The sequence below is a fragment of the Podarcis vaucheri genome, assembly GCF_965113315.1.
Source record: "Podarcis vaucheri genome assembly, chromosome: 10".
Taxonomy (NCBI): Eukaryota; Metazoa; Chordata; class Lepidosauria; order Squamata; family Lacertidae; genus Podarcis; species Podarcis vaucheri.
The window spans coordinates 70,900,035-70,926,066 of NC_138748.1; the positions used below are offsets into that span (position 1 = coordinate 70,900,035).

At 50.3% G+C, this 26,032-nt stretch overlaps 2 protein-coding genes across 5 annotated transcripts in view; one reads left to right on the forward strand and one right to left on the reverse strand.

Moving 5' to 3' along the window:
• The window catches only part of FLNC (filamin C), a 132,580-nt gene extending 114,805 nt beyond the window's left edge, over nt 1-17,775 (forward strand). For all 4 annotated transcript variants that reach the window (XM_082238677.1, XM_082238678.1, XM_082238679.1 and 1 more), the window contains 9 exons: nt 497-742; nt 4,168-4,437; nt 5,549-5,686; nt 6,223-6,338; nt 8,192-8,324; nt 11,018-11,194; nt 13,479-13,697; nt 14,607-14,831; nt 16,360-17,775. In XM_082238677.1, the coding sequence (XP_082094803.1) occupies nt 497-742; nt 4,168-4,437; nt 5,549-5,686; nt 6,223-6,338; nt 8,192-8,324; nt 11,018-11,194; nt 13,479-13,697; nt 14,607-14,831; nt 16,360-16,547 (1,712 nt within the window). In that variant the 3' untranslated portion in view covers nt 16,548-17,775. The remainder of the gene's footprint in view (nt 1-496; nt 743-4,167; nt 4,438-5,548; nt 5,687-6,222; nt 6,339-8,191; nt 8,325-11,017; nt 11,195-13,478; nt 13,698-14,606; nt 14,832-16,359) is intronic.
• A 780-nt stretch (nt 17,776-18,555) lies between these two features.
• Nucleotides 18,556-25,249, reverse strand: ATP6V1F (ATPase H+ transporting V1 subunit F). The gene is made up of 2 exons (XM_082239361.1): nt 25,042-25,249; nt 18,556-19,739 (listed from the first exon to the last, which is right to left on the reverse strand). The coding sequence occupies exons 1-2, from the start codon at nt 25,197-25,199 to the stop codon at nt 19,538-19,540; spliced, it is 360 nt and encodes a 119-aa protein (XP_082095487.1). The 5' UTR covers nt 25,200-25,249; the 3' UTR covers nt 18,556-19,537.
• Between the last annotated feature and the right edge of the window lie 783 nt (nt 25,250-26,032).

A 26,032-nucleotide genomic window follows, 5' to 3' on the forward strand; every position in this document is an offset into this window, starting at 1 on the left:
GTTGACAGCTATGGTGCAAGGATCCCCTTTCTTTTTTATCAATTTTTTTAAAATTGATTTTCCACATTTATAACAAATATAACATATAAAAGACACCAAACGAAACACATTACGATACTGAAAGAAAAAAACACTTTTTACTTCTAAATTCCAAATTAACTTTCATTGTTGTCTGACTTCCTCAAATCCCCCCCAACTGAATTTCATTGTGACACCAAGTTTTCTTTGTGACACGGTCATCTTCCTAACAAAATTAACTCCTTCAATTTACTATCTTCATCTCTTTTCTTATTGGCTTAAATCCATATTACTGTGCAACATTCTTATTCTAACCCCAGACCTGTTTGATACTTCCAAGTACTTTCTAATTATCTTATATTACAATATTTAGCTAGATAATCTTTAAAATTTCGTCGTGGGACCCTCTTTCTAACCCTCCTGTCTCCCCTCTGTCTTGCCCCTGCTTCTCCTTCCTCCGTCTCCGCCTCCCGCGCAGGGAACTGGTTCCAGATGGTCTCGGCCCAGGAGCGGCTGACGCGCACTTTCACGCGCAGCAGCCACACATACACGCGCACTGAGCGGACGGAGATCAGCAAGACGCGCGGCGGCGAGACCAAGCGAGAGGTGCGGGTGGAGGAGTCCACCCAAGTGGGCGGGGACCCCTTCCACAACGTCTTCGGAGACTTCCTGGGGCGCGAGAGCCTCGGCTCTTTCGGGAGCATCGCCCGGACGACCCAGGAGGGTGCGTGGGCGCAGTGTGCCATGTTGTGGGGTTGCATGGGCCTCTCGTGTGCGCCTGTGTGCGGGGTTTTTTTTGCACGGAGTCGGGCAGAGGTGCGCCTGCGAGCGGGCAGACGTTTAGGAGGTTCGCTCTACACTTAATTGCATGTGCACCCCACTTTTGGGAAGGAGGAGCTCAAGGGGGGGCTATGCATGGTTCCCCTCATCACTAGGCCTAGGACCCACATACCTATGGGACCGCCTCTCCTGGTATGCCCCGTGGAGGACCTTAACACTTTGGAGGTCCCAGGTCGCAAGGTGGTTAGATTGGTCTCAACTAGGGCCAGGGCCTTTTCAGTACTGGCCCCGACTTGGTGGAACGCTCTGTCACAAGAGACCAGGGCCCTGCGGGACATCTTTCTGCAGGGCCTGCAAGACAGAGCTGTTCCGTCTGGCCTTTGGTTTGGACTCAGTCTGACCCTTATGTTTCCCTCCCCTTATGGTTTTGATTTATCGGCTACTTTAAAATGAGGCTGCATTTTAAATTGCATTTTAACTTGTACAGTGGTACCTTGGGTTACATACGCTTCAGGTTATATATGCTTCAGGCTACAGACTCCGCTAACCCAGAAATAGTACCTCGGGTTAAGAACTTTGCTTCAGGATGAGAACAGAAATTGTGCTCCGGCGGCACGGCGGCAGCAGGAGGCCCCATTAGCTAAAGTGGTGCTTCAGGTTAAGAACAGTTTCAGGTTAAGAACGGACCTCCGGAACAAATTAAGTACTTAACCCGAGGAACCACTGTATTTTAAATTGGTTTTTTTTCTCCCTCTCTTTTTTTGTATTTTAAATTGGTTTTTTTTCTCCCTCTCAGTCACAAGCACCATTTGAATGGCAATGCCCACCAACTTTTTTTTTGGGGGGGGCTCCATTAGATATTTTATGGGGGGGGGCAAAGCATGGGCGTAGCCAGGGTTTTTGTGAGGGGGGGGGGTCCAGAAAGTTGTTCAGCTTTGGGGGAGATCATGGGTAAAAATGCCCCCCAAAAGTGGACATTACAGGGGGCAGGCTTCTGAAATTGAGTATTTTTTAATGCTTTTCAATAATTTTTGAGGAGCTGTCCTCCTGTGCCCGTGGGGTAAAGGGACTTGGTTCCTAGGGGTTGGCTCCTATGCCATGAAGGCAAAACTGAGGATTTGAACCAGGCATCTACGCCTTGGCGGCTTGAAGAGGCAGCCCTTTCTTAACGTTGCACGAGAATTTTGCTTATTTGCTATTCACTGCTCTGAAGCTCTTGATATCCTCTCCCTGTGTTTGTGCCTGTGTCGATTCAGTGCTCCAAACGGAGTTTAGAACTGCATTAAGCTCGTTCATGCATGGTCACAGTATATTTGCGTGTTTTGTCCCAGCTCCAACACCTGGTCTCTTGCATGACTCTGAATATTCGCACAAGGGGTCAAGGGATGGGGCATCCAGGACCAGAATTTTGCCGAGGCTCCTCTACTTTTAAAGCTTTCAGTGGATGCAGCGTATTCATTTCCAAACTGCAATCATCCCCCCCATATTGATTATTATATTGAGATTATCATAGCAAAGTAAATCAGAAAGAAGGGACACGGGTGGTGCTGTGGGTTAAACCACAGAGCCTAGGACTTGCCGATCAGAAGGTCGGCGGTTCGAATCCCCACGACGGGGCGAGCTCCCGTTGCTCGGTCCCTGCTCCTGTCAACCTAGCTGTTCAAAAGCACACCAGTGCAAGTAGATAAATAGGTCCCGCTCTGGCGGGAAGGTAAATGGCGTTTCCGTGCGCTGCTCTGGTTTGCCAGAAGCGGCTTAGTCATGCTGGCCACATGACCTGGAAGCTGTACGCCAGCTCCCTCGGCCAGTAAAGCGAGAAGAGCGCCGCAACCCCAGAGTCGGCCACGACTGGACCTAATGGTCAGGGGTCCCTTTGCCTATACATTAAATCAGAAAGGAAAAGAAAGAAAAGAAAAAAGGAGGAAGAGAATACATAAAAGACTTTTTTAAAAGCAGAGGAAATCAGCAACAATAAAACAACCATACAGTGGTACCTCGCAAGACGAATGCCTCGCAAGACAAAAAACTCGCTAGACGAAAGGGTTTTTTGTTTTTTGAGCTGCTTCGCAAAACGATTTTCCCTATGGGCTTGCTTCACAAGACGGAAACGTCTTGCAAGTGTGTTTCCTTTTTCTTAACACCGTTAATACAGTTGCGACTTGACTTTGAGGAGCAACTCATAGAACACATCGTGGTAGCCTTTTTTGAGGTTTTTGAAGACTTTGGTGATTTTTGAAGCTTTTCCAAACTTTCCCGACACCGTGCTTCGCAAGACGAAAAAAATCGCAAGACGACAAAACTCGCGGGAACGAATTAATTTTGTCTTGCGAGGCACCACTGTATAAGGCTACAAAGCTTTAGCCGTTTAGATGGATAAACATATTGTTTAGATGGATAAACTTGTTGTTTCCCTCAAGGGTGTGTTAATCCATGTGTCACTATGGTTTCGAAAAACACATTCTAAATATTAAATTTGTCCATGCATAGTCTGCACCTGAAAGTGAACCGTTGATGGGTTTCCAGAGTTGCTATGTCATTTGTCAATTTATTGAAGGAAAACCATATTTCTCCTTCCAGTGTTTCAGTATCAGTCTTTTTGCAGATGTGAGGACATGGAAAATGCATTTACATTGACCGATTGCCAGGCCCCGTATATTCGCTATATAGTTAAGAGGATGTTATCTTCTAAAAATTATTAGCGCTTTCCCCACCGTGATATTTATATACCCTAATACTTCCCCCAGGGACACAGATGGCACTGTTGTCTAAACCACAGAGCCTAGGGCTTGCCGATTGGAAGGTCGGCGGTTCGAATCCCCGCGACGGGGTGAGCTCCCGTTGCTCGGTCCCTGCTCCTGCCAACCTAGCAGTTCGAAAGCACGTCAAAGTGCAAGTAGATAAATAGGTACTGCTCTGGTGGGAAGGTAAACGGCGTTTCCGTGCACTGCTCTGGTTCGCCAGAAGCGGCTTAGTCATGCTGACCACATGACCCGGAAAAACTGCGGACAAACGCCGGCTCCCTCGGCCAATAAAGCAAGATGAGCACTGCAACCCCAGAGTCGTCCGCGACTGGACCTAACGGTCAGGGGTCCCTTTACCTTTAATACGTCCCCCAAAACACCTGTTTTAAGGAAGCATTTTCCCTATTGTATCTCCAAACTACAGTCATGAGGACTAAACACACGTTCCTTCTGTTATGAGCAATCGGGAACAGGAGCATCCGGGGGGGGGGGAAGCCTCGGGCTGCTCTGATTGGCGAGGCTGCATGCGCGTGAGGCTGCTCGGGATTGGCCGGGCCTTTTTGCAGGCTCTCGATTGGCTGGCGGCCTTCTGACGGACTCTCCCCCTGTCTTCCTCCTTGCGGTCTAGGTGAGGCGGGCTTGCAGGCCATGACTGCTCAGGTGACCAGCCCGTCGGGGAAGATGGCGGAGGCGGAGATCATCGAGGGGGACGACAGCGCCTACTCGGTGCGCTTTGTGCCGCAGGAGATGGGGCCCCACACCGTCCACGTCAAGTACCGAGGGCAGCACGTCCCGGGAAGCCCCTTCCAGTTCACCGTGGGGCCTCTGGGGGAAGGAGGCTCCCACAAGGTGCGAGCGGGAGGCACCGGCCTGGAGAGAGGCGTGGCCGGAGTCCCAGGTAAGAGAGCACATGATAGTCTCCATCAATGAATCTTTATTTGCTTTCGCCATCGGCCATAGTTGCGTGGCCAGTCCCCCCCCCCAGTGGAAATAAAGACACATGATACAATTATTAAGGTTAATGGGCTAAATAATGTTGGGATACTGCCAGGGAGATAAAGTCCGTCATGGCCCCCAAGCCGGCTGCCGGACGATCCATCGATCTCCCATAGCGATTAGCGACACGAGTTTCCTTGCCACATTCCAGGGCTCGTGCATGCTCTTATCAGCAGATAATACACAGCCAGAAGTCGCACTCAGAATAGCATTATTTACAGGCTTTTATTCAGTGTTGATCAGAACAAAGAAAGACATGACTGTTCTGTGTCAGTGTCTCCGACAGAGAGAGAGAAACGAAAGCAACAGCAAACATAAACATCCTGTGAACAGGAAATGCGCAGGCTGTGACACAAACATCCTGCTCCCTTTTAAGGTGGAACGGAAATATCCTAACAAATAAGGCCACAGCTTTATTGGTTACAGGTGATGAGCGGTATTGGCTTAGGCATTGGTCCTAACCAACTATATCCGACTTCAGCCCGTCCGCTTGAAGTCCGGGAAGGGTTAACCACCAGTAGGGGGAGTCCTGCTGATGCACATCAACTAGGAACTCCCCCGGGGTCACCAATAGGGGGCGTGCCTTAGGCCCTCACCTCCCTAGGTTTCGGACAGGGCCACTCCGCCCGGTATCCTTTATCGGACTACCCTTCAATATGCGGGGCAGGTGATGGCGCTACCTCCCCTCTTCCATCTACAGAGCAATACCAATGCCTAACCGCCAGTACCCAGAAAGTTGTGACAGTTTGCTACGAGGTAGGCGAAAACCAAGTGGCCGGTGCCAATTTGCCACGTGGAAAAATTCCTACCAGGCCCCTCAACGGCGACCAACCAAGGTCCATAGCAAGGTCAAGGAAGGAAAACCTTATAGGGCGGGAAAAACAGGAATTGCAGTGGAAGAAAGATAGAATTGAAGATTTGGGAGGTGTTCCTAGGGGTCATGCAATTCAGCAATCCCAACGGAAACATCCCTGACAGGTGGCCTAAAAGCTCCCTCCTCTTTTTCTCCCCAGCCGAGTTCAGCATCTGGACACGGGAGGCAGGGGCCGGGGGTCTCTCCATCGCCGTGGAAGGTCCCAGCAAGGCGGAGATTGCCTTTGAGGACCGCAAAGACGGCTCTTGCGGAGTTTCCTACATCGTCCAGGAACCAGGTAGGGTGTTTTGGTTGATGCCTCTGGTCTGGGAGGCCCACAAACAGACACCGAAGCCCCAGCATAGTTCTATTTCTTCCAAAGGATTCTGTGCCCCCTTTCCTTTCACAGAACCCACAAGTTGGCTTGGATGTCCACGGGTTCTAGACGAGAAAGGGAGGGGAGCTTGCGTCTCTCCACGTCCTGTGTGATTCTGTAAACTTCTATCATTGATGTCAGGCAGACATTCTTTTCAGCACCCACAGAAAGCATTCTTGTTTAGGCAAGCCCACGCAGAATGTTTCTGTACATCTGGTTTTAGCATATTGCCAGTTTCATCTTTGTTAAGCTGTCCTTTTGACCGACAATTCTGCTGTTTCGTTCCGTTTGCAAACGAATTGGGTTTTTTTTCCTTTTGCAGCCAAGCGGTGCGTACGTTTAATGAAGTGAAATGTCCCCCATTTACTCGCCTTTTCCCTAAACGATAAAAAAAAACCCCAACCACTGCAAAGGGGAATTGCTCCACCTCCGGTCTTATCCCCTCCTCTCTCCGTCAGGTGACTACGAGGTGTCCATCAAATTCAATGACGAGCACATCCCCGACAGCCCCTTCGTGGTTCCCGTGGCCTCGCTCTCAGACGACGCACACCGCTTGACGGTCACCAGCCTCCAGGTACCGGCCTGCCCAGCCTTGCCCAGCCTGGTGCCCCCTGCAGGAGGGAGTGTGTATCCCCCCCAAGGGGAGTCCTGGAGAGCTTCTGATGGATTGATGGATTTGGGGAACGAAAAGGACGGGGCAGGGAGGGACAGATTCAGGGCACATAAAAGGAAGCGTTTCTTTAAGCAGCACGTACCGTATTTTTCACTCCATAAGACACACTTTTTTCTTCCTAAAAAGTAAGGGGAAATGTCTGTGCGCCTTATGGAGTGAATGTGTGGTCCCTGGAGCCAATTGCCCAGGGGCAAAAAGCAGATCATGCTCTTTTTTTTTAAAGAGGGAAGGGGGTGTTGAAACAAATCCGCTGATCGTTTGCCGATCGGGAGAGAGATAAGGGACGCTAGAGATAAAGGAGGCTGCCTGGGAGTGTGGAGGTAAAGACAGCAAATTTGCAAGGAGAGGAGACAGGAAGACTAAAGCAATAAGGAGAGAAATTAGAAGGAAAGGAGGAGCAAAAAACTGTTCCAGCTAAGGAAAAGATGCTAAGGCAAACAAGAGGGAAGGGCGTGTTGAAAGGAAGCAGCTGATCGGCAAGTGATTGGGAGGGAGATAAGGGACGCAATAAGGGAGGCTGCCTGGGAGGGGGGAGGTTAAAGATCATGGATCCTCAGGATTTTTATATTGGGTCACCCCAAATTCACCATCAGATCACATAGCATGTCCATGGCTACAGCCTGCACCAAAAAACACATGCACCCACTGTTTCGTGGGGCCGCAATGGTGCAAAAACATGGTTACAAAGCACGGATCCACATGGATCCTCAGGATTTTTGCACTGGGTCACCCCAAATTCACCATCAGATCACATTTCTGTGGCCACAGCATGAACCACAAAAATCATACATTCACTGTTTTGTTCAGAATATTTTTTTTCTTGTTTTCCGCCTCTAAAAACTAGGTGCGTATTATGGTCAGGTGCGTCTTATGGGGCAAAAAATACAGTAGTTGACCTACGGAACTTTCTCCCCCAAGAAGTAGCGATGACACCAACCTGGATAGCTTTAAAAGGAGATTGTCAGTCGTAGAATCGTAGAGTTAGAAGGGACCCCAGGGGTCATCTAGTCCAACCCCTGATCTCAGCTAAAGCATCCTTGACAGATGGCCATCCAAACTCTGCTTAAAAACCTTCGAGGAAGGAGAGGCCACAACCTCTTGAGGAAGACCGGTCCACTGTCAAACAGCTCTTGCTGTCAGAAAGTTCTTCCTGATGTTGAGTCAGGATCTCCTTCCTTGTAACTTGAAGCCACGGGTTCAAGTGCTACCCTCCGGGGAGAATCGTTCCGGGGAATACAGCGGTACCTTGGTTCCCAAACTTAATCTGTTCTGGAAGTCCGTTCCGAAACCAAACCTTCTGGCGGTACCCTCCCTGTGAGAAGCGAAGTTGCAATGAACCAGGCAGAGGGCCTTCTCGGTGGTGGCGCCCGCCCTGTGGAACGCCCTCCCACCAGATGTCAACGAGATAAAGAACTATCTGACTTTCAGAAGACATCTGAAGGCAGCCCTGTTTATAGGGAAGCTTTTAATATCGGACAAATTATTGCATTTTAATATTTTGCTGGAAGCCGCCCAGAGCGGCTGTGGAAACCCAGCCAGATGGGCGGGGTATAAATAATAATAATAATAATAATTTATTATTATTACCAGCCATAATGGCTCTGTTTCCGCAGTCAGTGCCAGTAATGTTGCAGATTCCACAGATTTCATCAGAATTCCGGGGTCGCCTGATGCCTTCTGATCTCTTGGGCAGCCCCACCCCCCGATCTCCTGCATGTGGGTCTCACCCAGCCCTCCTTTCCGTGTCCCCGCAGGAGACGGGCTTAAAGGTGAACCAGCCGGCTTCCTTCGCGGTGCAACTGAACGGGGCTCGTGGCGTGATCGATGCCAAAGTCCACACGCCCGCCGGCGTGGTCGAGGAGTGCTACGTCTCAGAACTGGACAGCGGTGAGTTCGCCAGGCGGTGGAGGAGGAGGAGGAAACAGTCCTTGCGTCTTCGAGTTTCATAGGGTTGTAAAGTCGGAAGGGACCCCCAGAGGCCATCCAGACCAACCCCCGCTAATGCACTGAGCCCCGACACCAGATGGGACTTGCATACCAGAGAGGGGGTAACTCAGCCTTCGCCAGCCAGCTTGGCGCTCCCCGGAGGTTTCGGGCAGTCCCAGCCGGCACAGCCTTCCCTCAAAGTGTGTGCCTGAAGCGAGATTCGAACTCGAGGCAGCTGGGTTCGCAATGCCCCTTCCAAGCCACTGCGTTAGGCAACCGCTGTCAATGAGGTTTGAAAAGCAGGCGTGAATTTCTCCTCTATATTGCCGCATCTCTGGGAAGAATAGAATCACGGAGTTGTACAAGGGGCCCCCCAAAGGTCTTCTAGTCCAACCCCCCCTGCAGTGCAGGAATCACAGCTAAATAATCCCTGGGAGACGGCCATGCAACCTCTATTTACACACCTGTGGGTTAAACCACAGAGCCTAGGACTTGCCGATCAGAAGGTCGGCGGTTCGAATTCCCGCGACGGGGTGAGCTCCTGTTTCTCGGTACCAGCTCCTGCCAACCTAGCAGTTGAAAAGCACATCAAAGTGCAAGTAGATAAATAGGTACCACTCTGGCAGGAAGGTAAACGGTGTTTCCGTGCGCTGCTCTGGTTCGCCAGAAGAGGCTTAGTCCTGCTGGCCACACGACCCGGAAGCTGTACGCCGGCTCCCTCAGCCAATAAAGCGAGATGACCGCCACAACCCCAGAGTCATCCGTGATTGGACCTAATGGTCAGGGGTCCCTTTACCTTTACCTTTAAGGAGGGAGAGTCCACCATCTTCCACAGTCCAAGCATCAGGGAAATATTCCTGACATTTAGTTGGGACTCTCCTTCCTTGTCATTTGAAGCCTTGGGTTCGAGTCCTCCCCTCCAGAGCAGCAAAAAACCAACCTTGCTCCATCTTCCACGGGACAGCCACTCAGATATTTGATGATCTAGGGGTACAAAATATCCAGAAAAGGTCCCACTTAGGACCAGGAGACTGTAGCGGAAATTGCAATTGCAGGCATGCGTCCCTTTAGCACTGGCAACAGATTCTGGGGCTCAATTCAAGCCCCTGAGAATCCCAGGGTTTTTTAAATAGATCCTAGGTCTGCTTTCATTAGCCCTGGCGCCCCACACCTGCACGGGACTACAAATCCCATCATGCATTGCCCGGAACAGTGGTTTGAAAGGCAGGTCTAGATGTTTGGAAGAGCAATCTGACATTTACAGCATGTTATTCCTTGAAGGAGGGATGCGGGTGGCGCTATGAGTTAAACCACAGAGCCTAGGACTTGCCAATCAGGTCGGCGGTTCGAATTCCCATGACGGGGTGAGCTCCTGTTGCTCGGTCCCTGCTCCTGCCAACCTAGCAGTTCGAAAGCACGAAGTGCAAGTAGATAAATAGGTACCACTCCGGCGGGGAGGTAAACGGCGTTTCCGTGCACTGCTCTGGTTCGCCAGAAGCGGCTTAGTCCTGCTGGCCACATGACCCGGAAGTGTCTCCGGACAGCGCTGGCCCCCGGCCTCTTGAGTGAGATGGGCGCACAACCCTAGAGTCTGTCAAGACTGGCCCGTACGGGCAGGGGTACCTTTACCTTTACCTTTTTAGACTTGCTAAGATGTGAATCAGATAAGTGCTGGAGATGCAATGAGACTAAGGGTACATTCTGTCATATGTGGTGGAGCTGTAAAAGGATAAAAGAGTATTGGGAAATAATTCATAATGAATTGAAAAAATTGTTTAAAAGCACTTTCCCCAAGAAAACCAGCGTCCTTTTCGTTGGGGATAATTCAGACAGAAATTTCCAGGTGTCAAAAAAGGTTATTTATGTATACCACTACTGCGGCCCGTGTTTCGTTAGCCCCAAATTGGAAATTGAGCGAGGTGTCAACCAAAAAATAATGGCAGCTTAACCTGATGGAATATGCGCAGCTTGCAGATTTAACACAGAATAAGAGAACAAGAAGAAAAGATTGGAAAATGTTTATTGATTATATGGGGGGAAACTGCACTTGAAAACGCGGGCAGCATTAAGATAAATTCAACGGTGTAAATAAGTTCTGATGGAAGTAATAATGGAATACTGAATGGTTGAGTTTATATAAAATATGCAGGAATTTATGTAATGCAAAGGGACGCGGGTGGCGCTGTGGGTTAAACCACAGAGCCTTGGACTTGCCGATCAGAAGGTTGGCGGTTCGAATCTCTGCGACGGGGTGAGCTCCCGTTGCTCGGTCCCAGCTACTGCTAACCTAGCAGTTCGAAAGCATGTCAAAGTGCAAGTAGATAAGTAGGTACCGCTCCGGCGGGAAGGTAAACGGCATTTCCGTATGCTGCTCTGGTTCGCCAGAAGCAGCTTAGTCATGCTGGCCACATGACCCGGAAAAACTGTCTGCGGACAAACGCCGGCTCCCTTGGCCTATAGAGCGAGATGAGCGCCGCAACCCCAGAGTTGGTCACGACTGGACCTAATGGTCAGGGGTCCCTTTACCCTTTACCTTTACTATGTTATGCAAAATGAACCGTGGAAGGAGAAGAAGGGAAGTCATTGATACTTCAAGGTTGTTTCAATGAATACAGTGGTACCTCGGGTTAAGTACTTAATTCGTCCCTCCACAGACAAGTACGCCATTCGCTTCATCCCCCACGAGAACGGCGTCCACTCCATCGACGTCCGGTTCAACGGGAGACACATCCCTGGCAGCCCCTTCAAGATCCGCGTTGGGGAACAGAGTCAGGCTGGGGACCCAGGACTCGTCACAGCCTATGGCCCAGGCCTGGAGGGCGGAACCACAGGTAAGCACCCCGCCCTCCCATCAGGTGCCATCGAGTCCCAGTATGTTTCTGAGCACAATTTGAAGTGTTGGTGCTGACCTTGAAAGCCCGAAACGGCCTCGGCCCAGGATACCTGAAGGAGCGTCTCCACCCCCATCATTCTACCCGGACACTGAGGTCCAGCTCCGAGGGCATTCTGGCGGTTCCCTCCCTGCGAGAAGCCAAGTTACAGGGAACCAGGCAGAGGGCCTTCTCGGTGGTGGTGCCCTCCCATCAGATGTCAAGGAATTAAGAACTATCCGCCTATCAGAAGACATCTGAAGGCATCCCTGTTTAGGGAAGTTTTTAATGACTGATGTTTTATGGTAGAGTCATACCTCGCGTTACAGATGCTTCAGGTTGCGTTTTTTCGGGTTGCGGACTGCCGAAACCCGGAAGTACCGGAACGGGTTACTTCCGGGTTTCAGCGGTCGCGCATGCTCAGAAGCGCTAAATCGCGCTTTGCGCATGTGCAGAAGTGCCGAATCACAACCCGTGCATGCGGGTTGCGAACCTGCATTCCGCACGGATCACGTTCGCAACCCGAACGTCCACTGTATTTTTAATCTTTTGTTGGAAACTGTCCAGAATGGCTGGGGAAACCCAGCCAGACGGGCGTGGTATGTATAAATAAATAAATACATAAATAAATAAGGCTGTAACGGTTGCAATTCCTTGCAACTCACCCTCACATTGGCCAACTTTCATATGTGTCGGACCGCTATAGACCCTCATTGACAAGTCTGGAGCAGCGCCAATAGTATCACCAGCCAGCTCCCTTATTCCACCCAATTAACTTATTATTATTATTATTATTATTATTATTATTATTATTATTATTATATTACTATTAGATGCACACACACTACCCTGTCCCTCCTTCTTCAGCCACAAACAAGTGGCTTGCACCAGATCGGTTGAAACAATCAGAGAGAAAAGTCAGCCCCCGCCTGCAGTGGGCTTCCAAGAGACAACACGAAAGGAAGACGGGAGGAGGAGGGAAGAGGAAAAGGAAGAGGAGCAAGCTCAGGCTCCAGTTGTTACAAATTACTTAGCCGTTCTTAGTGGTTACTTATTTCATGAAAGTTTTATATATATATATATATATATATATATATATATATATATATATGCAGGTTTTGGTATCTTCGGGTGTCTTCCCGTGTAAGAGTAGGGGTGTCTGGGCGACGTTTCGACGAGGTCTCACTCGTCATCTTCAGGCTGGTGCTTTCGGCTTCTTGTTACTGGAACAGAGCAGAATCTGGTGTTTGAGTTCCTATAAATACTGTTGAGGGGTGTGGTGTATAGCCTCCAACGTTCTGGGCAGAACGTTGGAGGCTATACACCACACCCCTCAACAGTATTTATAGGAACTCAAACACCAGATTCTGCTCTGTTCCAGTAACAAGAAGCCGAAAGCACCAGCCTGAAGATGACGAGTGAGACCTCGTCGAAACGTCGCCCAGACACCCCTACTCTTACACGGGAAGACACCCGAAGATACCAAAACCTGCATTCCTGTACCCGTGAAAATCTACGAAAGCAAATATATATATATATATACACACACACACACATACACACACACACACACACACCCAGCGACTGACGAAGCAGTTTAGGAAACATGATAGAACAATGAAAATTAAGTTGATGGACTACGCTGAAATGGCAAACATGACCAGAAGAATCAGAAATCAAGAGGACCAAAACTTTAATAAGGAATGGGGGAAATTTACAATTAATCTTAAGAAACCATTGCAAACAGTTAAAACTGTTAGTGGGACTGCAGTAACACTTGTAATGTAACAAAGAGCTATGAAAATCTGGATAATAAAAGAGGCAGAAGGAAAAGACTAACAATAAAACCCACAAAGGGGAGGAGTGAATTCCAGGAGATTCTTGGGAATCTTGCTTTCATATAGTATGTTGTGTTGTGAATGTACATTTTAATATGGAAAATCCAATAAATCAATCAATCTGAAGGCAGCCCTGTTTAGGGAAGCTTTTAAAATCTGATGAACTATTGTATTTTGATATTTTGCTGGAAGCTGCCCAGAGTGGCTGGGGTATAAATAATAAATTAATTATTATTATTATTATTATTATTATTATTATTATTATTATTATTATTATTATATTTTTTGGGGAAAGAACAATGAAATTATCAGCTGAGGAGGCGCTCCGCGGGGCTGGCCTTTCTCAATTTCTCCCCAGTCCTCTCGCAGCTCAGAGTTGCGTAACCCCCCGTCTCCTCCTTTGGCAGGCGTCTCTTCCGAGTTCTTCGTGAAGACGCGGAACACGGGGTCGGGGGCCCTCTCGGTCACCATCGACGGCCCCTCCAAGGTGCAGATGGACTGCCAAGAGTACCCCGAGGGCCATAAGGTCACCTACATGCCCATGGCGCCCGGAAACTACCTCATCTCCATCAAGTACGGTGGACCCCAGCACATCGTGGGCAGCCCCTTCAAGGCCAAGGTCACAGGTAGGTATCTTGAAAGGGGGCCCGTCTTACGTATATCCGGCGCCGCGGTGCAAAGATCCCTCTGGCACCCCCCCGCTAGAGGCAGATCCGAACAGCGTTCCAAGGAAGAACAGCATTTGCATCCTTTGCACCAGGAGCAAACTCACTACCGGTCCGTAGAGCCTTTCCCTCTAGAGTAGACCCTGAAGAAGAAGCATCCTGTGTGACTCAGAAGCTTGCTGTCCAGGGTTGTAAAGACTGCGGAGAGAATAATTGGGTGCCCTCTTCCCACCTTGGATCAAATCTATGCTTCCAGGTGTCATAAGAAAGCTGCAGAGATAGCGCAGGATAGTGCGCACCCTGGAAATGATCTCTTTCAGCTTCTGCCTTCTGGAAGAAGGTACAGGGTTATAAAGACCAGGACTAGCCGCCTGAGAAACAGTTTCTATCCAAATGCTATTTTGGTTTTAAACGCAGTGTAAGGTATTCTCTATGGGAGTATATTGTATTTAATTATGGGGTATCAGAGTTTTTAGGGGGTTAACCAGGCTGCGATACGTGGGATAGCAGGCTTGTTGGTTTTTGAATGTGTTATGTAGATTTTTCAATTTTGTTCTTCTGTATGGGACAATGACAATAAAGATTATCATATCCATCAGTTTCATAAAGCAACAGGCTACCATAATTCCCCTATTAGAAGCACACTCAAGGATTTACAGGGGTACACCTTATCACGTTTATTGCGGCCCTCTTGGGCCACCACCACAGAGGCAGCGCCTAGGAGCCACCCATAGCCCATGGGTTTGCCTAATCCGCTTTCGGAGCCCGGTGGCTGTCACCTCCCTCCAGTGGCAGGGAGTTCCAGAGGTCAGCTACACGGAAGAAGCCAACGGTGTCTCTTCATTCCTGCCTCTCTATCCCTTTCCCCAGGACCTCGTCTGTCAGGCGGGCACAGCCTCCACGAAACCTCGACGGTGCTGGTGGAGACGGTGACCAGGGCCTCCTCCTCATCTTCATCATCCTCGGTGGGCGGCAGCTACAGTGCCCTGCCCAAGTTCTCCTCCGACGCCAGCAAGGTGGTCGCCCGGGGGCCTGGGCTGACCAAAGCCTTTGTCGGGCAGAAGAACACTTTCACCGTCGACTGCAGCAAGGCTGGTAAGCGGCAGGGAATCTCTGGAGTGTTGTGGTTGGAACCGTGTTTTGTGAGATACCGTATTTTTCGCTCTATAGGATAATAATAATAATAATAATAATAATAATAATAATAATAATAATAATAATTTATTATTTATACCCCGCCCATCTGGCTGGCCCTCCCCAGCCACTCTGGGCGGCTTCCATAAAAACCAAAAATACAATAAAATATCACACGTTAAAAACTTCCCTGAACAGGGCTGCCTTAAGATGTGTCCTGAATGTCAGGTAGTTGTTTATCTCTTTGACATCTGATGGGAGGGCGTTCCACAGGGCGGGTGCCACCACCGAGAAGGCCCTCTGCCTGGTTCCCTGTAGCTTTGCTTCTCGCAATGAGGGAACCGCCAGAAGGCCCTCAGCGCTGGACCTCAGTGTCCGGGCAGAAGGATGGGGGTGGAGACGCTCCTTCAGATATACTGGACCGAGGACGTTTAGGGCTTTAAAGGTCAGCACCAACACTTTGAATTGTGCTCGGAAACGTACTGGGAGCCAATGTAGGTCTTTCAAGACCGGTGTTATGTGGTCTCAGCAGCCGTTCCCAGTCACCAGGCTAGCTGCCGCATTCTGGATTAGTTGTAGTTTCCGAGTCACCTTCAAAGGTAGCCCCACGTAGAGTGCATTGCAGTAGTCCAAGCGGGAGATAACCAGAGCATGCACCACTCTGGCGAGACAGTCCGCAGGCAGATACGATGCACCTACCATATTAAGGGGAGAACAGGGAATTTTTTTTTTCTTGTTCTCCCCCTCTAAATCAAGGTGCGTTCAAGGTGCGTTCACCCGAAGCCTCCGGAGCGCAGCAGGAGTTCCCGCTGCGCTCTGGAGGCTTCAGGCGGCTACCTTGGAAGCCTGGAGAGCGAGGGGTCGCTGCGCACTGACCCCTCTCACTCTCCAGACTTCAGTGAAGGCAACCCGAAGCCTCAGGAGCGTGGCAGGAGTTCCCACTGGGCTCCGGAGGCTTCAAGTTCCTTTCGCCCTGCTCTTTGGGGCTGCCAGGGGGAAGCGCTGCTCCCCCCCCGCCAGCCCCAAAGAGCAGGTCGGGGAACAGCGCAAAGGCTGCGCACAGCCTTGCCGCTGCCCCCTGAGCTTGTGGGGCTGGCGGTGGGGGGAAGCGCTCCCTGAAGACCAGGATCCCTGAAGACTTCAGAGCGCAGCGCGAGGTCCCGCTGCGCTCCAAAGGCTTGAGGCTTTGGGGACAGCCTTTGTAGGCTCCGCAAGGCAGCGGGGTGAAGGCACCCCGCTGCCCTGCGGAGGCTTTACGCAGCTAACCCCAAGCTAGAACAGCGAGACGGAGCGCTGCGCAGTGCTCCGACTCCCTGTTCTGACTTTGGGCTTGGCCGCGCAGCCTGCATTCGCTCTATAGGACGCACACCCATTTCCCCTTAATTTTTGGAGGGGGGAAAGTGTGTCCTATAGAGCGAAAAATACTGTAGTTTTTAAAGCAATCCCAATTATTCTTACTGTTATTCTTCTTTTTATTATTATTCCGCAGGCACCAACATGCTGATGGTGGGGGTCCACGGCCCCAAGACCCCCTGCGACGAGGTCTACGTCAAGCACATGGGAAACCGTGTCTACAACGTCACGTACACCGTCAAGGAGAAAGGCGACTACATCCTCATCGTCAAATGGGGCGACGAGAGCGTTCCCGGAAGCCCCTACCAAGTCAACGTCCCTTAGGAGGAGGGGGCTGGCACCTATCCCCCCTCGTCCGGGCCCCGCCCTGCACCCCCCATGCCAAAGACTGCCCCCCCTCCCAAAACCCTCCCCACGTTGCCCCAGGGCGGGGCCGGCACCACGAGGAACCTCGGGACAATTCCTTTCGCCTGTTTGGGGGCGCTTTATTTTTTTTGCCTTTTTAACTATTTCTCCCGGCTGTGAAGGTGTTTGTGGGGGGGACGGGGGGGAAGGGCAAGGGGTGTGCACCATTTTACCTGGGAAAGGGTGGGGTTCACAATGGGGAGGGGGTAAAGGGGGGGAGGAAACCGGAAGTCGTGGAGGAGGAAGTGTCAGAAGTTGGTGTTCACTGGGAAGGGGGCGTGTGGCGGGGTGCCCCCCGACAGTGGACCCACGAGGTACTGCCCGAAAAAGTGGGTTGCGAGAGGGGTGAGGAAGGCAGAGCTTGGCAGGTTATGGGCCCAGATTTTTCACACCGCAGGTGCCGGGGCATCTGTCTCCCGGCGCTGCTGAATGAGTTTTGCTTCTTCGGAGATGTGGAGAGGCAGCCCAGATAAGGAAGAAGGGGGAGCAGAACGCAGGGTTGTTTAGAAGACTTCTGCTGGGACCAGGTGGACCGGGGTCATCCGTGACCCCCCCGAACTATAGGAGCAGCTGCCCCGTCAAGTGGCGATGGCTTGTGGGGCAGGCGAGGGTTGAAGGGAAGGATGCCGTTTTGACCGAGAGCGAAGGCTGGTTGGGCTACAGTCTCCCAGGAAGGTCCGCCATGCGACCCCCTGCTCGTTGGATGGGGGTTTATGCAGCAGACCTTCTCATCTGACCGAGGCCAAAGTTTTGGGGTTTCCCCCCACCCCAGAGTAGACCCGTTGAGGGTTTTCCGTGCCTTCTCCTCCCACCCCATCCGCAAACTGGTTTGCTGTCGCTGGGAATGGGGGCAGCCCAAGCCAGAGAGAGTGAAAGAGAGAGGAGAGCCTTTTTATATAGAAGACGATGAAGAAAGGGGGCGGGAAAGAAAAATAATGATAATAAAGAAATATTGGGGAAACGGGATGATAAGAATCTTGGCCCACACGGGCAGGACTGTTTGTAACTGACAGCCCCTCGAGGGAGGGGCTTTTTTATAGCAATGTGTTTGTGGTTGCATGTTTCCTATGGTGGGCAGTGGGAGACCCAGCACATCAGAGCCCAGCCTGCCCCCCTCCCAGGCAATAAAGATGACTTGCTTTTAAAATGCAGTGGTGTGGCCTGTTTCTGTGTGTACATTTGCTGGGTAAAATCCTGCAGAGCATATCCAGATTCCTTTTTCTTTTGGTGGATGCCTCTAAGGCGTAAAGTATTGCACTTGGGGGGAAAAAATGAGAGGCACAAATACAAGATGGGTGACACCTGGCTTGAGAGCACTACATGTGAAAAGGATCTAGGAGTCTTGGTTGACCACAAACTTGACATGAGCCAACAGTGTGACGCGGCAGCTAAAAAAGCCAATGCAATTCTGGGCTGCATCAATAGGAATATAGCATCTAGATCAAGGGAAGTAATAGTGCCACTGTATTCTGCTCTGGTCAGACCTCACCTGGAGTACTGTGTCCAGTTCTGGGCACCACAGTTCAAGAAGGACACTGACAAACTGCAACATGTCCAGAGGAGGGCAACCAAAATGGTCAAAGGCCTGCAAACGATGCCTTATGAGGAATGGCTAAGGGAGCTGGGCATGTTGAGACCAATCTAACCACCTTGCGACCTGGGACCTCCAAAGTGTTGTCATTTGTGGACCTTAGGGTCCTCCGCGGGGCAGACCAGGAGAGGCAGCAAAGTAAAAGGGGAAAAAAGGCAGAGAGCTTGCTGCTGCTGACGTGCTTGCTGCCAGCTCAGCAGACATGGGGCAACTGAGTTGGAGAACTTCCTCATTGCAGTCTCAGGGAAAGAATGACCCACGCAGTCGAAGCTGAAAATAATTCCTGGCTCTGGACAGGAGACGGGGGTGAGGAAAAAATACCCGTGGAAAAAAGGATAGTGATTCACAGACAGTTTTTATTGAGTCCACTCCTTAAGTTCCTCCCCTCAATTTAACAGGTTCATTCACAAGGAATCACAAAAATAATAACTACGATTAGCTATTATTAAAGATCACATATATCTTATATTCAGAACAAAACAAACAGCACAAGTTATAAACATGGAAAAGCACAGAAGAACACGGCTGGGTGTCGATTTTCTCTAGGAGACTCACCCCAGGCAGGACTTTTGCAAGAAACAAGCGGTATTCAGTGGAGAATATTTGTGCAAATTGAGGGCTACAGAGAGGTCTGACGGAGGACGGCAGAATGAAAGCAGCAGAAATTTTTCCCGGCGCGACACCACCTCTGACGAGGTATCATAACATTTTCTCCTGCATGCATCCTCGAGACACAAATTGCAGAGCATTGCACGTTCTGCCTTTCAGTTTAATTAAAGATCACCGGTTTGCACTTCACAGATAGGAGTGTGTGTGTGTGTGTGTGTGTGTGTGTAGATTTGGGTTGTAAGTGTATTGCTGCATCCACAACCAGGGATCAGGACTTTAGTCCTGAAGGACAAGGAAATGTGGGGCCCTCAAAAGATCCCAAATCGTTCTGCTGAGAAATATACCTTGGGACCCCCTTTTGTGGGGTGGGAGAAAGGGCCACAGGAGTATATGGAGAAGCTCCCTGGTAAATTACAGCACGCAAGGGAACTCGAACACAGCTCTAGCTAAGGGGGGGGGAGGGAAGTATTGGCAGCACTCCCACTGCAGCAGAAAGTGCAACATTAGCTCCCAGCTGTCCCCACCCTCCCAGCTCCCAAAATATCGCAGAAACAATAGAGAGCTAGAAATTCCAAACAGCGGGAATGTAGGGGACCACAGGGACATTCCCTGGGCAGGGAGAGGAAGGGTCTGAATGGCGGTAAATGTGCCGGAGCAACAGGAGAGGAAAGCTCTTGATGGAAGAGGTGATGCTGGAGGAGCAGCCGGTCTACCGCAGGTCCTCAGCGGTGAACATTCCCTTGGCGCGGCGCAGGATCGAGTCCTTGGAGGCATCGTAAGGGTGCTCCTTAGAGGGGATTTCCAGAACCGCCGGGATGGACTTGGTGTGGGCGTCAATGGCGTGCCGGATCATCTCCGCAATGTACTGGTTGATGAGGACGATGCCAATGTCGTCGCGGCACAAGAAGCTCCTGAGGATAGGGAAGGGCAGAGCAAAAGAGGGTCACTGCTGGCCTGCCCCAAAGGGGTGTCCCTAGTACTCTCTGGGGACTGGGAGACAGCCGCAAGGATGGCTGGGTGACTGGTACCTGGAGCCGGTTGCAACAGCAGACAAGGGGCAAACGTTGTCCCATTTATATCTTTGCATCGCGGCGAACAGATTGAGGCTGAATCCGGACAAGACAGAAGTACAGTGGTACCTCGGGTTACAGACGCTTCAAGTTACAGACTCCATTAACCCAGAAATAGTACCTTGGGTTAAGAACATTCCTTCATGATGAGAACAGAAATCGTGCTCCAGTGGCGCAGCAGCAGCAGCGGGAGGCCCCATTAGCTAAAGTGATGCTTCAGGTTAAGAACAGTTTCAGGTTAAGAACGAACCTCCGGAACGAATTAAGTTCTTAACCCGAGGTACCACTGTACTGTTTTGGGGGGACAGGAGGCGGGCAGGTGTGGAGGACTCCCTGGTCCTGAATGGGGCAACTGTGCCCCTGAAGGACCAGGTGCGCAGCCTGGGAGTCATTCTGGACTCACAGCTGTCCATGGAGGCACAGGTCCATTCTGTGTCCAGGGCAGCTGTTTATCAGCTCCATCTGTTACGCAGGATGAGACCCTACCTGCCCGCAGACTGTCTCGCCAGAGTGGTGCATGCTCTGGTTATCTCCCGCTTGGACTACTGCAATGCGCTCTACGTGGGGCTACCTTGGAAGGTGACCCGGAAACTACAATTAATCCAGAATGCGGCAGCCAGACTGGTGACTGGGAGTGGCTGCCGAGACCACATAACACCGGTCCTGAAAGACCTACACTGGCTCCCGGTACGTTTCCGAGCACAATTCAAAGTGCTGGTGCTTTAAAGCCCTAAACGGCCTCGGTCCAGTATACCTGAAGGAGCATCTCCACCCCCATCGTTCTGCCCAGACACTGAGGTCCAGCTCCAAGGGCCTTCTGGCGGTTCTCTCCCTGTGAGAAGTGAGGTTGCATGGAACCAGGCAGAGGGCCTTCTCGGTGGCGGCTCCCGCCCTGTGGAACACCCTCCCATAAGATGTCAAAGAGAAAAACAACTACCAGACTTTTAGAAGGCAGCCCTGTTTAGGGAAGCTTTTAATATTTGATGAATTATTGTATTTCAATATTTTGCTGGAAGCTGCTCAGAGTGGCTGGGGAAATGCGGTCAGATGAGTGGGGTATAAATAATAAATTATTATTTCATTATTATTGTGTAATCTGCAACAATAACAACAACTTCAGGGGGTTAGAGGAGCATCAGGCTCCATTCCAACTCTACAATTCCACAATCTCAGAAGTGGACCCTGCCCCATTGCAAGTTCGGGAACAGAGAGGGTGGCAGGCAGGGAGATTATAGGCTGTGAGGTGCAGTACCAACACAACTCCTGCTTGCATGTGCTAAAACTCCCATAATCCCTAGCAACTGGCTGGGGCTGATGGGAGATTGAGTCCTTGCTAAGCAAATACAGTTGTCACAATACACAAAGCGCAACAAGCTGAATGATAACAACTGTGAAAAAATTTAGTGGTTATTTGCTATCATAAAGGTCTATTCCAGTATGTGCAACATATACAGTTCATATGCGCGGTGTATAACCTATGGGGCTAATTCCGATATTATTACATTTCTTCTTTTCTTATCTTTTCTTACTGCTACTTCTTGTTGGTGGGCCTATTTACACACCACACATCCAGTAAGGCTTCCTTGCTTCGTATGCACCGGCCAAGGCTGGATAACTTGCCTGCCACAGAGCCACCAGCCCCCTGGGTCAGCAAAGGGCACATCCAACAGAAGGATCCGCTGCAAGGAGCTTCCTCAAGGTCACAGGAACAGCAGGCAGATCCTTCGTTGGGTGCCAGGGAGCAGAGAGGGCTGGTGGAGGGCTGCTGTGGCCGGATCCGAAGGGCCTGGCTGGGACAGGGTGTTTGTGTGTCAACAGAGCACTGCCTGAACCCAGCTTCTTCTGGAAAGGGGTGGGGGGAGAAAGCAAGCCACCAGTTCCCTTTGCTGTACACCAGGGGTGGCCAACTCCCAAGAGACTGCGATCTACTCACAGAGTTAAAAACTGGCAGTGATCTACCCTCCTTTTTGGGGTGCAGGGCAAAGTGGGTGAGCTTTTTTTAGGGGAGCGTCCAGTGATCTACCATTAGAGCATGATCCACCTGTTGGACATGCTGCCTGCATGTCCACAAAAGGCGGCCATTCAAGATCTTGTTGGAAATGCACTGAAAAAGATATACCAAGAACTCTGGCCACAACTTACAATATAAGGAATAATTCCTACTCAAGAGTTGAGATGAAAAACATGTATACTCTTTTTGACTGCCATTGAGACTTGTATAAAACAATTGTTGTGCACTGGTATTTCACGTACCTTTGTACCATATCACTGCATATTTGAAACTACATTATTTTGTACTTAAACGTTGTATCATTATTTCTGTACTTAAACTAGCTTCAAACCGTGATTCTTAGCAGAATATACACGTTTTTCATCTCAACTCTTGAGTAGGAATTATTCCTTATATTGTAAGTTGTGGCCAGAGTTCTTGGTATATCTTTTTCAGGCCATTCAAGATCAACAGGAAGATTGCAGCCAAGGGGCTTAGACTTGCGGGGTTGGGACATAAATATTCGATTTTTAAGAGGGGCAACTCGAGAATGAGTTATTAACAGTGGCTGGCCTTTCAAGCTTCCTCCACATGAATAGGAGTTCGCTTTTCGAATAATAAGAATTATGTGTCATGGGGTGGGGAGCATCAGGATTTTAGAGATGCTTAGGTGGGGCATGGTCAAAAAAGGTTGGGAACCACTGGTCTAGTCCAATGCAGGAATCACAGACTTCAGGAGGCAACGTTGCACTGCAATGACTGCAACGCAAGCTGTGGAAAGTACCACAAAATTGCAGTGGAGTGTAAATATGGTCGGCTTTTGTTGGGTTGCACTCAGCGGCCTGGATTCATATGCCATCCCTAAACTACGCTTGGCATCAGCCTAAGGCATGGGTAGGCAAACTAAGGTCCCGGGGGCTGGATACTGCCCAACTGCCTTCTAAATTCGGCCTGTGGACGGTCCGGGAATCAGTGTGTTTTTACAAGAGTGGAATGTGTCCTTTTATTTCAAATGCATCTCTGGGTTATTTGTGAGGTGTAGGAAGTCGTTCATTTTTCTCCCAAAATATAGATCGGCTCCCCACAAGGTCTGAGGGACAGTGGACCGGCCCCCTGCTGAAAAAGTTTGCTGACCCCTGCCTGAAGATAAGGTAAAGGTAAAGGACCCCTGGACGGTTAAGTCCAGTCCAAGGCGACCATGGGGTTGCAGCTCATTTTGCTTTCAGGCCAAGGGAGCCGGCGTTTGTCCACAGTTTCCCGGGTCATGTGGCCAGCAAAACTAAACTGCTTCTGGCGCAATGGGACACCGTGACGGAAACCAGAGCGCATGGAAACACGGTTTACCTTCCCGCCAGAGTGGTACCTATTTATCTACTTGCACTTGACGTGCTTTTGAACTGCTAGGTTGGCAGGAGCAGGGACCGAGCAACGGGAGCTCACCCCGTCGCGGGGATTCGAACTCCTGACCTTCTGATTGGCAAGCCCAAGAGGCTCAGTGGTTTAGACCACAGCGCCAACCGTGCCCCTAGGGCGAGGCTGCACAAGCTCTAGGGCGCAGGACCCACCCTCCCCACTGTCCGTTTCCCCTTCTGCTTTGGGAAGGCCCGTTGCTGCGTGGCAGAGCATCTGAAATGTAAGAAACAGGAAACAGACAAGGACAGAAGCAAGCCACATTTATGAGAAACAGGCCCTTGGTTCGAATCCCACCAGACGGCCAAGCAAGGTCACTGGGGGTGACCTTGCCGGGCAACCTCTGCATCTCTCAGCCCAGTCTACCTTGCAGGGCTGTTGTTGGGGGGGGAATGAGATGGGGGGTGGGGAGCCATGTAAATGCCCCTATGGGGCTCCTCGGAGGAGAGGGAAAAGGCGGGGAACGTCAATAAAATTCAGAGAAGGAGAACAAGCGGATAATGGAGCTTTTTAAACATATATATATATATACACACACACACACGGGCACATATATCTGTTCTTGCAGATTTGCATATACAGTGGGACCTCGGGTTAAGTACTTAATTCGTTCTGGAGGTCCGTTCTTAACCTGAAACTGTTCTTAACCTGAAGCACCTCTTTAGCTAATGGGGGCTGCCGCTGCGCTGCTGGAGCACGATTTCTGTTCTCATCCTGAAGCAAAGTTCTTAACCCGAGGTACTATTTCTGGGTTAGCGGAGTCTGTAACCTGAAGCGTCTGTAACCCGAGGTACCACTGTATTGCAAATGGAAGCCATCTGGTTCAGCAACTCCAGCTGCTTGCATCTGGGTGATAACCTCAATGGTTTTCCTTTACTACTTTCAGGAAAAGGTCAGACAGCCGTTTCAGGAAAGGTTAAAGGAGAGCCTTGGGGAGAAATAAATCTGGGATCTCTCAGAGGCAGAAACATATATCTGTTCTTGCAGATTTGCATATACAGTGGGACCTCGGGTTAAGTACTTAATTCGTTCCGGAGGTGAGGTCCGTTCTTAACCGGAAACTGTTCTTAACCTGAAGCACCACTTTAGCTAATGGGGCCTCCCGCTGCTGCCGCGCAATTTCTGTTCTCATCCTGAAGCAAAGTTCGTAACCCAAGGTAATATTTCTGGGTTAGCGGAGTCTGTAACCTGAAGCGTCTGTAACCCGAGGTACCACTGTATATCCAAACTGAGGACCTGACAGCTATCAACGTACTACAGTGGTACCTCGGGTTAAGAACTTAATTCATTCCAGAGGTCCGTTCTTAACCTGAAACTGTTCTTAACCTGAAGCACCACTTTAGGTAATGGGGGCCTCCCGCTGCGACCACATGATTTCTGTTCTCATCCTGAAGCAAAGTTCTTAACCCGAGGTACTATTTCTGGGCTAGCGGAGTCTGTAACCTGAAGCGTCTGTAACCCGAGGTACCACTGTATATACATACACACACACACATATATCTGTTCTTGCCGATATATATATATATACATACACACACACACACACATATATATATATATATATATATACACACACACACACACACACACACACACGTATACACACACACATACACACACACACAGAGGACCCCCCCCCGTGCCCGCAGAATGGTCTCTCCCGAGGACACCCCCCCCGCCCCGAGGGGTCTTGGTCTCTCCCGCGCCGTCACCCCGGCAACCGCCCCCCCCCGCGGCCCTCACCGGAAAGCGTCCTCGATCTCGGCCAGCGCCGTCTCCTTCTCCACCACCAGGAAGTTGGGGCGCCGGTGCTTGTCGAGCTCGCCGACGCCGCCCAGCAGGAACCCGGTCACGGTGTCCTCGTCGCCCAGAACCGCGATCAGCTTCCCCCGGCCGGCCATGGCTGCTGACGGACGAGGACAGGGAGCGCACTTCCGCGAAGAATGGCCCCGCGCAGCCGCCGTAAGGAGGTTTTATGCGGCGGGCGGGGAAATCGCGGGGAGGGGCGGCGCAGGCGCGGTGTCCGCAAGGGGCGGTGCCCTCCTGTGGCGCTTGCGTAGTGGCGGTTGGAGAAGCCTTACGGAGAAAGGGCGGAAGAGCAGCCTCTTCCACAGAGATAAGAAACTACAGAGGGACACGTGGGTTGTTTTTACTCCGGGTTAACTAGAGGCCTTTTTGATTTCTTGCCTTTGATTTGGCCGGAATGTTTGGGGAATGAGTTTTTTTCACATCTTCAGAGCAAAGAACTAATTGCAGCCTTTCTCCTCTTAAGTGCATTTTTCCTTTAAAAAAAATGTTTAGGGGTATTCTCATTTTTGACTCAAGAAAATCACCATTTTGGGAAAAGACAGTAAATGGGCAAAAGACAGAGATTTACAAAATGTTTACAGGAAAAAAGCACTGCTCTACTTCATCATTTTAGGGCTCCCATGCGTCTGGAATTTCCCGGGCTCGCTGGTTAGAAATAACATCTAAGCGGATTTTTCAAAAATAGGCTTAAATGTCTGAGGAAATTCGAGTCTATGGCCACCCATGTCGGATGTGTTTGTTTTTGGGTTGAGATATTCCTTAAAAATAGCTCAAAAGCTTCAAATATATATATATATATATATATTTGCTTTCGTAGATTTTCACGGGTACAGGAATGCAGGTTTTGGTGTCTTCGGGTGTCTTCCCGTGTAAGAGTCGGGGTGTCTGTGCGACGTTTCGACGAGGTCTCACTCGTCATCTTCAG

Bases quoted from the DNA above. Each gene is read 5' to 3' on its own strand.
- ATP6V1F (XM_082239361.1), bottom strand. From the start codon at position 25,199: ATGGCCGGCCGGGGGAAGCTGATCGCGGTTCTGGGCGACGAGGACACC. The intron at 19,740-25,041 runs GTGAGGGCCGCG...CCCTATCCTCAG, and splicing joins GAGATCGAGGACGCTTTCCG to GAGCTTCTTGTGCCGCGACG.